The 16,245-nt window shown below is 36.0% G+C and overlaps 1 protein-coding gene across 1 annotated transcript in view; it reads left to right on the plus strand.

Annotated features, from left to right (window-relative positions):
- Positions 1–16,245, plus strand: part of LOC149899100 (uncharacterized) — a 56,479-nt gene that overhangs the window by 34,653 nt on the left and 5,581 nt on the right. Inside the window, exons 9-36 of the mRNA XM_090114797.1 lie at positions 6–169; positions 779–854; positions 1,192–1,305; positions 3,708–3,927; positions 4,239–4,458; positions 4,591–4,864; positions 5,259–5,357; positions 5,531–5,647; positions 5,801–5,923; positions 7,187–7,392; positions 7,690–7,869; positions 8,190–8,334; positions 8,690–8,792; positions 9,120–9,256; positions 9,679–9,856; positions 10,227–10,350; positions 10,594–10,751; positions 10,896–10,994; positions 11,573–11,688; positions 12,539–12,654; positions 12,793–12,920; positions 13,118–13,327; positions 13,973–14,118; positions 14,305–14,412; positions 14,569–14,650; positions 14,731–14,828; positions 15,300–15,523; positions 15,879–16,043. Of these exons, the coding sequence (XP_089970923.1) occupies positions 6–169; positions 779–854; positions 1,192–1,305; positions 3,708–3,927; positions 4,239–4,458; positions 4,591–4,864; positions 5,259–5,357; positions 5,531–5,647; positions 5,801–5,923; positions 7,187–7,392; positions 7,690–7,869; positions 8,190–8,334; positions 8,690–8,792; positions 9,120–9,256; positions 9,679–9,856; positions 10,227–10,350; positions 10,594–10,751; positions 10,896–10,994; positions 11,573–11,688; positions 12,539–12,654; positions 12,793–12,920; positions 13,118–13,327; positions 13,973–14,118; positions 14,305–14,412; positions 14,569–14,650; positions 14,731–14,828; positions 15,300–15,523; positions 15,879–16,043 (4,130 nt within the window). The remainder of the gene's footprint in view (positions 1–5; positions 170–778; positions 855–1,191; positions 1,306–3,707; positions 3,928–4,238; positions 4,459–4,590; positions 4,865–5,258; positions 5,358–5,530; positions 5,648–5,800; positions 5,924–7,186; positions 7,393–7,689; positions 7,870–8,189; positions 8,335–8,689; positions 8,793–9,119; positions 9,257–9,678; positions 9,857–10,226; positions 10,351–10,593; positions 10,752–10,895; positions 10,995–11,572; positions 11,689–12,538; positions 12,655–12,792; positions 12,921–13,117; positions 13,328–13,972; positions 14,119–14,304; positions 14,413–14,568; positions 14,651–14,730; positions 14,829–15,299; positions 15,524–15,878; positions 16,044–16,245) is intronic.

Below are 16,245 nucleotides of genomic sequence, written 5' to 3' on the forward strand. Positions count from 1 at the left end.
TTCAGGTTGAAGAAGCCCGAGCATATTCAAATCTAGGTTCCTCGTATCATTATAGGAGAAACTTCTCGCAAGCTATCGCTTATCACGAAAACGTGCTTAGGATAGCCCAGAATTTAGGAGATAGAGCTATCGAAGCAAGAGCGTACGCGGGTCTTGGGCATGCTGCAAGGTAACGGAAATTTCGTATTTGATAACTGTTCATTCAATGTACCGAAAGAATTGCATATAAACTATAGGTAAAGTAATAAAAACTAGTAGAATTATTTGAATCATTTTAAACATTAAAGAACATGTTACTCTTTCATTTTTTTATATAAACTGTATATTTTAATGGCATTAGTTAAAAACTTGAAAATATATTAAAATATGTATTTATTTATTTTAATATGCATTGTTTAAATATAGCATGAAAACTTTTTTGACCAAAGAGGTCGAACAAAATAGTGTATGGAAAAATTGCTAGCTGCTTAGAAAAGAGACGAGCGCTGGAAATAAAAAAATATAAAAAAGCGGCAAACGCGCGAAAAAGAGAAAGTTATTAAAACAGTGGGAATGAATTATTAAATTGAAATTCCTGCGCTATTATTAAAGATGATAAATAAAACATAAGTAATTATTTTATATTTTAATTAATTTTATTATTGTTCTAGATTAATGTTCCAGACTAGAATCGTTATAGTTCTTTCACTTCATTCTGAATTCAATTAAGTTGTCTCGCATTGTATACTTATTTATGTTTAAAGTTTAACATATCTGTTTTCTATTTCTTGTTTTATAGATGTGCAGGAGACTACGCACAAGCGAAAAAATGGCACGAAAGGCAATTGGATGTAGCTCTCGCTGCAAGAGACAAGGTATTATAATAATTAAGTTTTTTCCACCAATAATTCTTTTCATGTCATTATTTTTACTCGGATAAATTTTCCGAATTTTTATTAAGATTTATTTATTAGATACTAGCGGTCCGCCCCGGCTTCGCCCGTGGTACATATTACGCAATAAAGGCCTATGTTCTTTCTCAGGGTCTGAAGATTATCTTTGCCAAATTTCATCAAAATCGGTATACCTTTATGCGTGAAAACCATACATACATACATAATTACAAACCTTTCCTCTTTATAATATTAGTATAGATAATGGATATAGCAAATCATTAGCAAAAAAACTCAATTAGTGTATTTGAATCGACAGGTTGGCGAAGGCCGTGCCTGTTCAAACCTAGGCATTGTATACCAGTTGCTAGGGGAACATGACGCAGCGCTCAAATTGCATCAAGCTCATTTATCTATAGCCAGACAGTTACAGGTTTGTTATTTACATTAATTACAATAAAATACTAATAAACTATAATGGTTCCATAAATTAATGTTTTTTCACAAATTATAAACAAAAAAGTCAATTCAAATGGCAGTTATAGACTAATTAGAAATTGAAGATTATCAATTAATTCATTTCAGTTGTATAATTTATTTCTTGATGATGTTGTTTGTAGTTGATACCTATTATAAGATTATATATTTTCATCACAAAAACGTAATAAATTCAAACAATCAGTACAATCAATCAAGCATTTTTTTATTTATTAAATCAAAAGAGCATGGGACATTTTAGTATGAAGCCTGGTATACCTACCAATTTGCGATAAAAAAAAAGTCATTTTGGCGGCAAGAGATGAAACATGTGCCAATCGATAGTACATCAAAATACAAATAGGAAATACTCTTTGGTAAAATGTCGTAATTGATACGGTTTCGGAATAAATAAGAGTTTTAAAAATTTTTTTTTTTTTTAGTTTTTTGAATTATTTGTTACTTCTTACACTTAAACGTTAAGACAAAGCATATACAACTTCTAATTTGTAATAAAAGGGTTTCAAAATGTTGTATTACTATCAAAACGAAAGTAATAAACCAACTTTGGGCTGGACAATGTAGATCGGGAACGCGAAGAATTGCGTCAAAGAATTTTAACGATACCGGGCTTATTATATTCGAATTCGGAACACTCAAATCGTCTGATAGTAATTTGTGATGGGACATATGTTTACCTGCAAAAGAGTTCAAACTATTCATTCCAAAAAAAATCCCTGCAAAAGAGTTCAAACTATTCATTCCAAAAAATTCCAAAAGAAATACAAGTCTGTAGGGATGATGGAGGCCTATTTCTGGAGAACTTGTGGCTATTACGAGCCAAAATTGATTCACGGCATGCCGGAAACCGGACATATTTTGTTTATATTTTAATAAACAATAGCATGCAAGGAAGGGACAAACTCGAAGGCCATTATTGCTCTTGCATAGTAGGGAAGAGAACTCTGGGATGTTGTTCCCATATCATGAGCGTTATATGGTTCTTGGGATGGGCCCGTCACCAAAATGTTTTTCCGCTGCCACCAGCATTATTTTTGGATACAATTATTGTACGACATGACGTAGAAAATGAAGCTAATGACGAATTTTAATCCATACCGAGCACCTTCCTAAAAGCTATGTAGATATTTTTAAGTTTGTGTTATGTTCTTTACTTTTTTCTCATTCTAATGTTGTCTAATCAAAGTAGCACTGCAATTACTACTACTTTTATTATTGCAGTACTACTACTATTACTATTGCAGTGCTACTTTGATAAGACAACATTATTTTAAATGTGTCTGAAGTTTTCAACAATTGAGAATTGTATGATTGCTTTAAAAAAATATTTAACGAGCAAACATGTCATATTGGAAATCAATAATCAATAAATTACAATAAATAAGTATACAAAGTCAAAAAAGCTTATGTTATTTTGCCGCAGACCAAACGGATGCTTTGCTTCCATATATTTTTTTAAAGCTTCTATTATTTACTTAGATTGTAAGTTGATAAATAAAGATCTGAATAATATGTATGATTATTTGTTTCTTTCTACCTGTTACAAAATCGTTCATTTATCAGTGGTAAGTTGTTATGATCATAGTGCGGCCGAATAACAAACATTATGAATGCTTGAAGCTTGAATTACTTTTATAGGGCCGTTTTGAAATGCGTCAGATTCATTCAGAATAAGGATTTTCCATCGTTGATAATATCTTTGGGATGAATCGTGATGGATCTGACACCTGAAAATCAAAGCGGGCTTGATAATGGTTCGAGTTTAATTTTTATTACTTTGCTTTTAATGGTAATGTAGCATTTTTAAAAACCTTTTATTACAAATTCTAAGTTTTATAATGTTTACCTTAACATTTAAGTAAGAAACATTAAAAAGTAAAAAAAAAACTTATTTACTCCAATACTCAATAATTTATTTGCATCCGAAACTGAAACTAAACTAATCTTCATCGTAACTAACCATATCGATAACGGTTGTCGATAAGTGACGCACTGCGCGTATCCCTAGCCCAAAGTTGGTTTATTACTTTGGTTTAGATAGTAATGCAACATTTTAAAACCCTTTTTTTACAAATTAGAAGTTTTATATGCTTTGTCTTAACCTTTAAGTGTAAGAAGTAACAAATAATTCAAAAAACTGAAAAAAATTTTTTTTTTTTTAACCCTTATTTATTCCGAAACCGTATCAATTACGACATTTTACCAAAGAGTATTTCCTATTTGTATTTTGATGTACTATCGATTGGCACATGTTTCATCTCTTGCCGCCAAAATGAAGTTTTTTCAAAATTTCCAACTTTAGGTATACCAGTTAGGTTCCTTGCATTTTATTCCTAGGATAAAGCCGGTATGGGTCGTGCATACGGGAACATTGGTAACGCATATTCCTCCGCGGGGTTCTACGAACAAGCTATAAAGTATCATAAGCAAGAACTGACGATATCTAAAGAGGTGCACGATAGAAGCTCAGAAGCATCTACCCATGGGAACTTGGCGGTTGCGTATCAGGCTCTAGGTGCTCATGATATGGCGCTGTTTCATTATAGAGCTCATTTGGGTAAGTTTCTGCAGGATATTATGAAGGAACTTAAAATACTTGATAAAATTCTTGAGATGTTTTTTTTGTCAAAACTTTTCTGTTGCTGATCAATTTATTAAAAGACGATTTTCTTGTTGCCTAACATGATGCCTTTAGTTATTTTAAAATCTTTTCATTAAAAAAAGTTACGAATCTAGAAGTAAACATAGTCCGCATCCGAAGACGTTCAAAGTGATAAAAGAAGCGAATGTCAATTAAACCGACCTATTCAAATTTCCCAATAAATACAGTCGATTAACAGCGAAACTTATTCCAAACATTTCCTCCAGGCATAGCTCGAGAGCTAAAAGACGCAGCAGGTGAAGCGTGTGCTCTCCTCAACTTGGGCAACTGTTTATCATCTAGAGGAGAATTTGCCCAAGCGGTTCCATACTACGAACAGCATCTAATGTTGTCTCAGGAACTTGGTGACGTCACTGCGGAAGCTAAGGCTTGCCATTTTTTGGGATATGCCCATTACTGTTTGGGGAATTATAGAGAGGCTGTAAGGTGAGATATTAATTCAATTCAATTTAAATTTATTATATGAACTACATTAATGTCAAATTATGTGATGATTTTTACTTTGAACGTACTTAATAGTTCTTATTTTATTAATTGTCTCTTTTGTTTTTATCCCAGATACTACGATCAAGACCTATCACTTGCCAAAGATTTACAAGATAAAATGAATATGGGTAGGGCTTATTGTAACTTGGGGCTAGCACATCTAGCTCTAGGTAATTTAGAAACAGCTCTCGAGTGTCAAAAATACTTCCTAGCTATAGCCCATATGACGCAACATTTGCAAGGAAAGTTCAGAGCTTTGGGCAACATTGGAGATGTTCTGATAAAAATGGGAGACGTTGAAGAAGCGGTTAAAATGTACCAACGGCAACTTGGATTTGCAAGACAGGTATTTGGTATAATGTTGGATTACTCTTACAACGGTCTGATTTTTATCAAATTTTTATTAAAAACTTTTACTACTTAATTAAATTCTCTTTTGATTTTAGAAATTATCAGATCAGAAAGCTTCGTGTAGGTACATCACTCATGTGTTCAGTAAAAATGTCACCTTTAATCACTATCCATTTTTTTTCTGTTTTTAGTGCACTTTGACCTGTTTTTTATTACTTTTGCACTGCGTCTCTTTGTCCACCAGGTTGTCTGGAAGAGATCGCTGTCTGAGCGATAAGACCGCCTGTTGTGCTCTTTTATTAACTAATGTATTGTGTCCTTACTTGTACTTTTCTCTGTGGTGCACAATAAAGTATTTTTGTTTGTTGTTATCCAAATTAATTTTGCAGGCACGAGATCGTTCTCTTGAAGCAGCAGCGTGCGGCGCTCTGGGTCTCGCCAGAAGACTGCAGCGGAGACTTGACGCTGCTTTAGGACATCATACTCAGGTAACCACTTTTGTTAAAAAATTGTTTTTATATTGATAATTGTTATCATACTTTTTTATTCCACTGAAAACTTCTAGAAATATGAAAGAATGGTAACATTTATCATATGTAAGAAACTCCTTGCAATGTATTAAGCTACAATTGAAAAAAAACAATAATTTGGTTGTTTGTAGGAACTAACTCTCCGCCAAGAAGCGGGTGATGCAGCTGGAGAGGCCCGAGCTCATTCTCACCTAGGAGCGGTTCATATGGCACTTGGACATTACTCACACGCAGCTCGATGTTATAGGGTAAGAAAACTATCCCATCGACTTTAAATTGTATGACTTTAAACGTTAAAATGAAATATTATTTCATAATTGATACAATTGAGACCATTTTTCAATAGCATCATAATATGCGTCATCATATAAAGTATTTTTTATATTCAAACATGATTACAGGAGCAACTAGAAAGAGCACAAGAATTACAAGACTGCGCGTTAGAAGCACAGGCGTACGGCAATCTGGGTATTGCTAAATTGAACATGGGACACTATGAAGATGCCATTGGCTACTTAGAACAGGTAAGAATTTATAAATCTACTAGCAATGCCCTGCGGTTTCACCCGCATCTAGATAGAAAATAGAAAATCTTTATTGAAAAAGTTTCAAAATAATACAGTTAAAAAAATAATTTGGGGGAAATTAAAGCCTGTGTTAGTTAAAACTGTGTTACAGGCTTTAGAATCCCCAGATAGCGATATCGTTACAGTGAAAAGTCTACTATGGGCCGGACTATAGGTTTAATTTTTAATCACATGAAGATCACCTTTACCCCGTCCCGCATTACGGCCTTTTTTTTTTGTTTTAGTGGGGAAATCTTTCATAGATACTGCCTCCGGGGGAGGGGCCGTGGGTTATGTCGGATTCCTACCGACCAAAACCCCACTGTGTTCCGTCAAGACGCATATTGGTAGAACTCGAACAGTATACCTACTATTTTCTGTAGATTGACACTTTTAAAAATTCGTTATATCTTTTGAATGGAATATCCAATTCTTTTCATTTAAAAAGTATTTTGCTGGTATTGAAACAGTCTATAATAAAACATCATTTATTGGGATAAGGATTAATATATGTGTATGGATAACATGGTTTGATTACTGTCGGCACTTCTATTTACTTTGAAAACGTAAAAAAGTTGTTGTAGTAACATAACTACTGAAGATGGACATATGGTATCGCGGACTTTCTTGTAGATATTGATCCATTCTATAATACCGTAGAACATTTTTTTGTTCTATCTTCAATAGATTCCGCAGCGCACGCGATGAAAGAAGTTTTATTGAGGATTTTTTTACACCTTGGGTTACATTATTGCATTTTTGGTAAGGATCTCTAATTTTTTTTTAAATGCAATATAGCCTATGTTGCTCAGTAATGATGCAGCTTTCTAATGGTGAAAGAATTTTTGAAATCGGTCCGGTAGTTTTTGTGTGAAAACCTACATAAAATGAAAACCACAATACATACATACATACATACATACTTACAAACTTTTCCTCTTTATAATATTAGTATAGATATTTAATTCTTTAAAATACTTATTTTTAGTTCACTGATATTACACGTAGTTTACTACTCTTGTTGCTTTGATTGTTGCAAATATTTCGCACCTTGGATGATATGTGGTTATTATTAGTCTGTGGTGGTACTGAACATTTTATATCCAGCGAGAGAATTAGTCAACTATAAACAATAACTTTCATAATAACTCTTATTAATAAATATACCTATATTCCCTTTTTAGACGTAAGACACAAATTCAGAATAGAATTTCCTTCCAGCAACTAGCAATCCTCGAGCGAGTGAATACACCGACATGTCAATTAGACAAAGCCAGAGCACTTGGCTCACTAGGCGACTGTTATGATGCTCTCGGTGACCCGGATGAAGCTGTGAAGTATCATGAGCAGCATCTTGCAGCTGCTCTTAAACTGAACAATGTGCGGGAGCAGGAGAGGGCTTATAGAGGACTTGGGTTAAGTCACAAGTAAGTTAATGTCGATAATGAGAAATTGAATTTGGTGGTTTAATTTATTAAATGTCTAATAGAAATTGTTGCGATTAGAAGAAAACTTCGTATTTATATTAATTTTTATTGTTTACCTTATACATTTTTTAATTATATTTGTAGCAGAAGACGAAATAGTTATCTTTGATTTATCTGCTGCGACATTTTCAGTACTATTAAATTGAATGTAGCCGTTTACAATCCAAGAGTACGAATACGATCGCTATATAAAATCGTTTTTAATATTTTGCTAACAACATTTTTCATATTATGTAGATCCGTGGGTAACCTTCAACAAGCACTAGTATGCCTAGAGAAACGACTGGTAGTGTCACACGAACTGGGAATGCCAGAAGCAAAGGCCCAAGCGTACGGAGAACTCGGCGCTTTACACATCGCACTGAATAACTTGGAGCAAGCTGTATCTTGCTTGGAACACCAGAAAAATATTGCAAAGTACGTTATATTTCATTTTAGCAAAAAATATGCTAAACTTGGTTAGTAAAAAGATCCCTACGAATTTAAAATACCTAATTAATTAAAAATCTCTCAAATAATGAACAAAATTGCATGTTTTTTTATTATTAATTCAAACATCTCCTTTCTATGGCAACAGGAGAATAATAATGTAGGTATGATAAATGATTATTTTTTTAAACATCCGATCTGATTCTCAAATAAAAAAACCTAAGAATTTAAAAATATTGGTCTATTTGTAAAATGTGTAAATTTCTTGTAGCAATAATATCACTAATTATTATATTTTTACACATCAGGGAGTTAAACAATCAAATAATGGAAGCAGAAGCTTGCCACTCGCTGGGCGTGGCGCACCAGGCGCTCGGGGAACACGCCGCCGCCATCAGACACCACAGAACTGAACTCGAACTTGCTCATAGATTGGGACTTACTCATTTACAGGTACAGGCACAAATATTTAAACTTTACATGAAATAATATTGTTGTGATTTTTATCATGCTTTTGACTTAATTGTTATTCTATCAAAAGCTTATTTTTTAACTGTAGGTTAAATGATTGTTAATGAAGCAAGCACATAAATGATAGTTAGTAGTTAGCAGTAAGTAATTGATAAAACAATAACTCATTTTCTTATTATGGAATTTCTCCTAGTATTTGATAGGAGTAAGCGTCACTCAAGGTTCTACGCTTGGTCCGCTGTTATTATTCGAATTAGTCAAAAAGTTTTTTCTATGTTAACTTTTATCACTAATTTATGTATATGGTTTTATATTATGGTTTTTGTTTATTATTCAGGCTCGTGCATGCGGTGGTCTAGGAGCAGCACATGCTGCAACGGGAGCGCACGCGGAAGCCGCCCGATGGCACGAATCGCGACTTAGACATGCTACTGCTTCTGGTAATATTTAAAAAAAATTAAATAACAGTTTAGGTTTTTAATATAAATAAAAATAACAGTATGATCATGCAATCACTTAGTTACATGAACTGTCAAAACCAAAACTAAAAAGTTTGCAGCAAAGCATTCATTTTATTGGGTCATCCAAATTATAACATTAGAATTTAGACTTCACGTCGACTTCACATTTTGAGCCTATAATTCCTAATACCAAGCTAACACCATACCTTCCAATGAGCCGTTTTAAAATACAACATTGTTGGTGTATGTACGTATTCTTGTTTTAACTTTAACACTTATTTAAAATAGCACTTTCACATATACCAGGGGACACCCGCGGTAGAGCGCACGCGTTGGCAGATCTTGGTCGAGCGCATCTTGCGATGGGCGCGTGTGGTAGCGCTGTATCCTACTTGAGACAAGCGCTCGCTGCTACTGAGGGACTGGCTGATGCTGATGAAGAGGTGCGTAGTAATAGTCGATTAAAACTTGCTAGTTAATTTAGAAATACAATTAATTGCTATACATTTTCTTATTCTCACAATTTTCATACATTTTTTAGTTGTGAATTCGGGGGATATTATTTGCCATACAGGCATAAAATACTTAAAGAAAAAATAAAATGTTTATTATCGAATTGCTTAAAGCCATAAGAACCGAAAAATGTCTCTGTTCATTAATAAACGTTTGTATTAATGGTCTCACACACACACTATGGTAGATTTTTTAGATATTATAATGTTTTTTTTTAATTTACATGGATTGGTCTTTCGGTACTTACTTCATATTGATGCACCATATTATTTCCCATAGCAGCAACCTAAAAAGAATAAATAATTTGATCCATCAAAAGACAAACCTTGATATAATTAAAATTTCCATCCAGGCGCGGGTCCGTCATAGACTAGGCTTTGCACTATGGGCATCTGGAGAACTGGAAGAAGCGAAAGAACAATTACAAGCCGCTCTCACTGTACTGGAGAATGGGAACGAAAAGCACAGAGATAGGAAAGTGAACGCGCTGTATACTTCCACGCAACACGCGCTGCAGAGAGTATTAGTTGGTGAGTTTTTTTTTTTGTATAAATAAGGAGAATGATGTAGAATGATTTTTTTTTTAATAAAAAGAAGTTTCATTTCGTTACTTCGCCCGTGACAATACTAGATATGATATTCAAAAAATTAACGTATCTGCCACTTAAATCAGTTACAGAATTAAACTTCTCTTAAGTAAATTTCAAATAAATGATAGTATAGAGGACTAGGATAACTCACATAATTATCATTTAACAGAAATGAATCGTAAGTGTACCTAAATCTTTAAATAAACCATGAAGTGAAACAGTAAGGGCAAAATTGAAATTTCATTTTTGTGTAAAAGTTATTTTAAATGGACTCGATTGATAAGTAATTAAATATCAAATTAATTTTCAGAACTGGGTCGTCATCAAGAAGCCCTAGTTGTAGCGGAGCGTGGTCGTTGCCGTTCATTCGATGCTCTTGAGAAAACTTCATCAGCACACAATCAGAACAACGTAGACATGCATAATGACCAGAGGTATATTCAAGTTTACTTAATTAAAAAATTCCATAGCCATATTAGAAGATTTACAGACTGCAAACTAAACAAAAATTTTATAATTCTGAATTCAAGAGCAAGTTATATTATCATAAAAAATGTGTGCGTGTACTAGTGTACACACGTAAGAAGTGAAACTTCTTTGTGACCTTATTTTTCAAAAAATAAATTACTGTATGCAACTTTACAGAAGGCAATATTAACAATTAATATTCTGTATAGGAATGTAGCAGAGGAATCGGCCAAAGAAGTCCCAGATCAATGGAACCCAAGCACAGTGGACCAGATACTTGAAGTTGTGAACAAACAGAAGGCACCCATATTGTACTACAGCTTGGCTGCTGGAAGACTATATTCTTGGCTATTGCAACCACATAAAGGTAAGATTATAAGATAAGGTAGCCACTGGTCCTTGTTTCTACCGATTCTTTACTTGATAAAAATGGTATAAACTTTTTATATTCTTCTTGTGTATATAATACCTTGCTACGAACTTTGTGTGATAAAAGATTTTTTTATTGTAGGTATCGTGCGGTTCCACCAAGTGTCATTGATGGAACAATCAGAAGACGGCGACAATAGTTTACCAGACATCAGCCCAGATGATCTACAGGCTAATATGAGTAAGTTCTTTCAGTTTTCAGTCATCTTCTAGACCAAAAATTGTAAAAACATTCTTTGCTATAGTTGTAAGCCGCGCGGCGTGCGCGTTTTCTGTCTGTATCCCCCTCTCTCTTACAACAAGACAGTTATTTTTGTATTTTTGTTCCATCCCTTGATACCACTCAAGTTTATTTCTCCTATCGATCCCGCATCCAAAATCATATGTTCTTGATCGTTTTATTTGGTTCATCTAACGTGCAAAATGTTCATTTGAACATATTATGTACAATATTCACCTACATCTATGTTTATTACATTGAGTTACATGTACTACGTACTAGAGAGGACATCGGTACTACACTATTTTTAACACGAGTTAGAGTCAATCGTCTCAAACTCAATTTTTTTTGTTACATTGATTGGTTTTAATTGATAAGTTTATTCATATTTTTTTAATAAGATAAACAATATTTATTTGTTACATTGATTGGTGTACGACTCACTAGCCGCCCCGCCCCGCCGCGCTTGTCCCACAGATTTTGTTCGTGGTGCCCTCTCTAGTAATAATACTTCAATGGTTTATTATAATTCCAAACAGACAGCGGCAAGCTAGAGCGGTGTATCAGCGAGTGGTCGCGCTGGGTGCGCGGCGCGGCCGAGCGCGGGGATGATGAGAGGACTGACGACCGACCCAACACTGGGCTCGCTAGGATTGTAAGTTAAAATAAATAAATATTTCAGCACAATTTTCACACACGGAAACCAGATAGATGGCTGACAAAAATACATATATAATTTTAAATAAATACTTATATAGATAACAAGAGGTCCGCCCCGGCTTCGCCCGTGGTACATATTTCGCAATAAAAGGTAGCCTATGTCCTTTCTCGGGTATCAAAATATCTCCATACCAAATTTCATGCAAATTGGTTCAGTAGTTTAGGCGTGATTGAGTAACAGACAGACAGACAGAGTTACTTTCGCATTTATAATATTAGTATGGATTAACACCCAGACACAGAGCAAACATCTATGTTCATCACACAAATATTTGCCCCGGGAATCGATTATCGAACCCATGACCTCTGGCTTGGAAGGCAGGACAGGTAATGTGATGAACATAAATATAATACCAACCAAGCCAACAGTCAGTCAGTTGATAATATATTGCCCTTTTTTTGGTGAGCTTACCTTAATCTACACTAATATTATACAGAGGAAAACTTTGTTTGTTTGTTTGTTTGATTGTAATGAATAGGCTCATAAACTACTGGACCGATTTTAAAAATTCTTTCACCATTCGAAAGCTACATTATCCACGAGTAACATAGGCTAGGTTTTATCCCGGAAATCCCACGGGAACGGGAACTATGCGGGTTTTTCTTTGAAAACGCGGGCGAAGCCGCAGGCGGAAAGCTAGTGTTAGTATAAATTTATCGTTTATCGTTCTATTTTCATTTTACATATTCTATGTTTTGTGTTGCCCTATCCTTGTTACCTTTCGTTTTTAATATCATTTCCATAATTTAGATCCATATAATATGTGCATCTTTGTTTATTGCAGGTAAATCGTAACCATTTATTGAATTCGTCGAACTACTCCTTGAGTTCATTATTCAGTGTGGGATCCGTCGGCGGCTCAGTGGCCGGATCCGTTGCCAGTTTACAAGGATCAACCAGGTATATTTAAATTTTAATTTTATTTCAGTACTTTCAAGCACTGTTATAAATAGTTATTAGAAATCAGAAAAATCTAACTGAACAAAAAATAATATGTGCTTAAAAATGTGTATTTGAAATAAAAATATTTTTGTCCAGGTCAAGTATACACTGTCCACGAAAGAAACAACCATCATGGCAGGGCCCGCCATGCCTCACTACTTTGTATCAAATGCTGCTCGCACCTTTTGAAGATCTTCTACCAGCGTCGTGTAATAATAATCACGGTAAGAGTAACATAAAATCATGAATAAAGTACACGATACTATCTATGTATACCGGGTGTAATCGTTAAGTGTGCACAGGCGATTATTTCGTCACTATAGTTCTGGAATAATCGCCTGTGCACATTTATCGATGACACCCTGTATACGACCGTCGTTAAAATTAGTATTCGTAACTAAAAAGTTTCCAATACCAGCAGGGTCCGGTTCAGGCGGTCGCGGTTGCGGCGGGCGGCGCGAGGTTGCGCTGTGTGTAGAGGGCGCGCTGTTCGCGTGTCCGTGGGGAGCGCTGCGCGGTGCGGACGGCGAGCCGCTGTGCGAGCGGTACGCGCTGCGAGCCGCGCCCGCGCTGCGACACCTGCGGCATGTGCGGCACGCGCACGTGGCGCAGCGGCCCAGCGGTGACCACGGTGAGTGTGCGTGTGTGTGTGTAGGAGACTAGGAAATAACGCACCCATAGTAAACGTGTGTGTTGTGTGAGTTATCTCTGTTGTCGCTAGACCAGGAAATAATACATGACCCATAATGAACATGGTTAGTATGGTAGTATTTCCTCTACTGTCGCTAGGAGACCAGGAAATAACGCACTACCCATGTGTCTAGTGTCTCTGGAGAACCAGGTGATAATGCACGACCCATAATAAACATGGTATAAAATAAACCCACCATACTAGGTGGGTTGCCTATACTGTCGCTGGAGGGTCAGGTAGGTATTAATAATTTTAATATTAATAATACCCCAAATCTTCCATATTTATTACGTAAGTTGACTTACTATAGGTCACAATCTTAGAAGGTGGTCAAAAACGCTCCCGGCGTTGCATAAAGTATTCGTTGAAATTAGCACCTTATTTCGTAGTAATTACTATTGCTAGTTAGCAATGTTCAAAATTGTATGACCCATTAGAAAAGTCTGCCTAATACACGCGAAGGCATAGTTTTGCAGCGGAAATTTTGAAACATTTTTTTAAATATTTACTACGCAGATGTGACGTGACGTAATAATGATAAAACTTGAGATTTTCACATAAATATTTTAATTTATTTTCCTACAGGTGCCAACAACGAATCAGGAATGCGTTGCCTCGTAGTAGGAGGGCCGCGTGTTGGTGGCACTCGCTGGGCGGCTCACCCTGCATTACTAAAGGAAGCTGAACTTGTTGCCGACATGTTGAGAGTCACGCCGCTTACTGATTATCAGGTATGTTTTATAAACAATTATTGTCACTTTGTAAAATTAGGAATCAATCGACAAAATAAAGAAAAATGACTTCGTGCACAATTAAATCCAAAAATTATTATCTACTGCTTCACGTAATTGATAAATATGCTCAAAAAATATTCTCCTTGATTATTATTTTCGTAATACTTTATTTTTTTAAAACAGGCGTCAAAGGAAGCGGTGTTAGCTCAACTTCCACAAGCAGAATGTATCCACTTTGCTACACACGTGTGCTGGAAGACTCCTGGCATCGTACTTAGCCCTGGAGAAGTTGTAAGATTAAGATTATTTCGATCATTTCCCTAAAATTTTCTTACACTTTTAAAATACACATCAAATAAATTATAATTATGAATTAAAACACACTGTGCCTACTTATATTATGTTTAGTTTAGTATAAAACTAGTTAACAAATGATACTTTGTTTAGGTGGATTCACAAGCCAAACGTCTCTTGAATACCAGTGTCGGAAGCAACGCCGCTGATACTTCTACAGAAAATGAGGAAGAACGTAAGTCATGTTTTAAATTAACTCGACATATTGAAATTATGTAGGTAATTTATATGAATTAAAAAATAATTTTGCTGCAGATACTGAGCTGCCACCCAGTAACGAAGAATTACCGCCTGCTTCAGAATTTATATTAACAGCATCAGAAATCATGAATTTAAAACTGACCGCAAGATTGGTAAGATTTTTTTTTATAACCTCACAAATTTTTTGAATATTCTTATTTTTTAATTAATAAAAATATTTTATTTCATTCGCTAATTTCCTAACATATTATACAATCCAATAAACGTTTTCATCCGCAAGTAAACAATGTTGCAAAAACTTTCCTTCCAATACAGACTGATATGATGCCCATTGTACGTTCGTCATTGTACGTTTTTTGTATTCTATTATTATTTGAGTTTTTACTCTCTTTTGAACCTTTACCTGTCTTCTGGTAGACTTCTGATAGATAGATAGCGATAGCCTCCTCAAGCCCAATTGTTCGTTTCTTGCCGCCAATTTTTTACCTTGCTTATGTCATCACATCACCAACTCATAGTGCGCCCAAGGTTAAGCTTGTCGAGCCAATAATATCTCCGCAGTTTTTTAAGTCTATCTTTCTTTATTGCCAAATAACAGCGTCAAACAAATGTCCATAAACCAGGTAGTGATATCGTGCGCGCCATCGAGCTCCGTCCTGCAGGACACGGAGGAGAGCGGCGCGGTGAGCGGGGCGGGGGCGGGCGTGTCGCGCCTGTGCCGCGCGCTGCTGGCGGCGGGCGCGCAGGCCGTGCTGCTCGCGCTGTGGCCGCCGCCGCAGGACACCGCCGCCAAGATACTGTACCGCGCGCTCTACTCCGCGCTGCTGCAGGGCAGCCGCGTCGCCAAGTGAGTGACGCGTCACTAGAACAGTCGAATATGAATAGTCTTTTGTGTTTTTGTAATAATAATAAAAAAAATATGAAATGTGCCTGATCTCGACGCATAGAAAGAAACAGAGATACCCGAAAGGAACGGATTTCCTGTCTCTACGAGAGAAATACAGAGAAACTTGCACGCCGCACATCTATAGCAAAAAGTGTCGTTACAACTTTTTGTCTTTATTTTCTCCGTCTTAGTTCCAACAGTAAAAATCTTTTGTCTTATTAATAAGTGAGATATTTTACTGACAAACTATTATTTCTATATCAACAGTTCAATTGGACCAAACAACTGATACATTAACAACAATTTTCTTACTCAGAGCGTTGGGCGACGGCATGCAAACAGTGCGTCACACGAAGCACTTCGCGCACCCCGCGCACTGGGCCGGCTGCGCGCTCGTCGGCGCCAACGTGCGGCTCAGCAACAAGGTGGCGCTGCTCGGACAGGCGCTCTGCGAGCTGCTCGCCGCGCCCGACCGCTGCAGGTACACACAATCAATTATCACATAGCACATAAAGCAGTACATGACACCACATTACACGCAGTTCACTTATACACACATAACACTACAGACAGCACACATCAAAACACTCAACAAAAGCACAACACAACACAACACAACTGCCGGTACCATCACACACAATAAATTACCACATAGCACATAAAGCAAACAGTACATGACACCA

The sequence above is a fragment of the Colias eurytheme genome, chromosome 21 (assembly GCF_061535395.1).
Source record: "Colias eurytheme isolate Ceu_HAF_F1 chromosome 21, ilColEury1 Martin Lab GWU primary, whole genome shotgun sequence".
In the NCBI taxonomy this organism is placed as follows: Eukaryota; Metazoa; Arthropoda; class Insecta; order Lepidoptera; family Pieridae; genus Colias; species Colias eurytheme.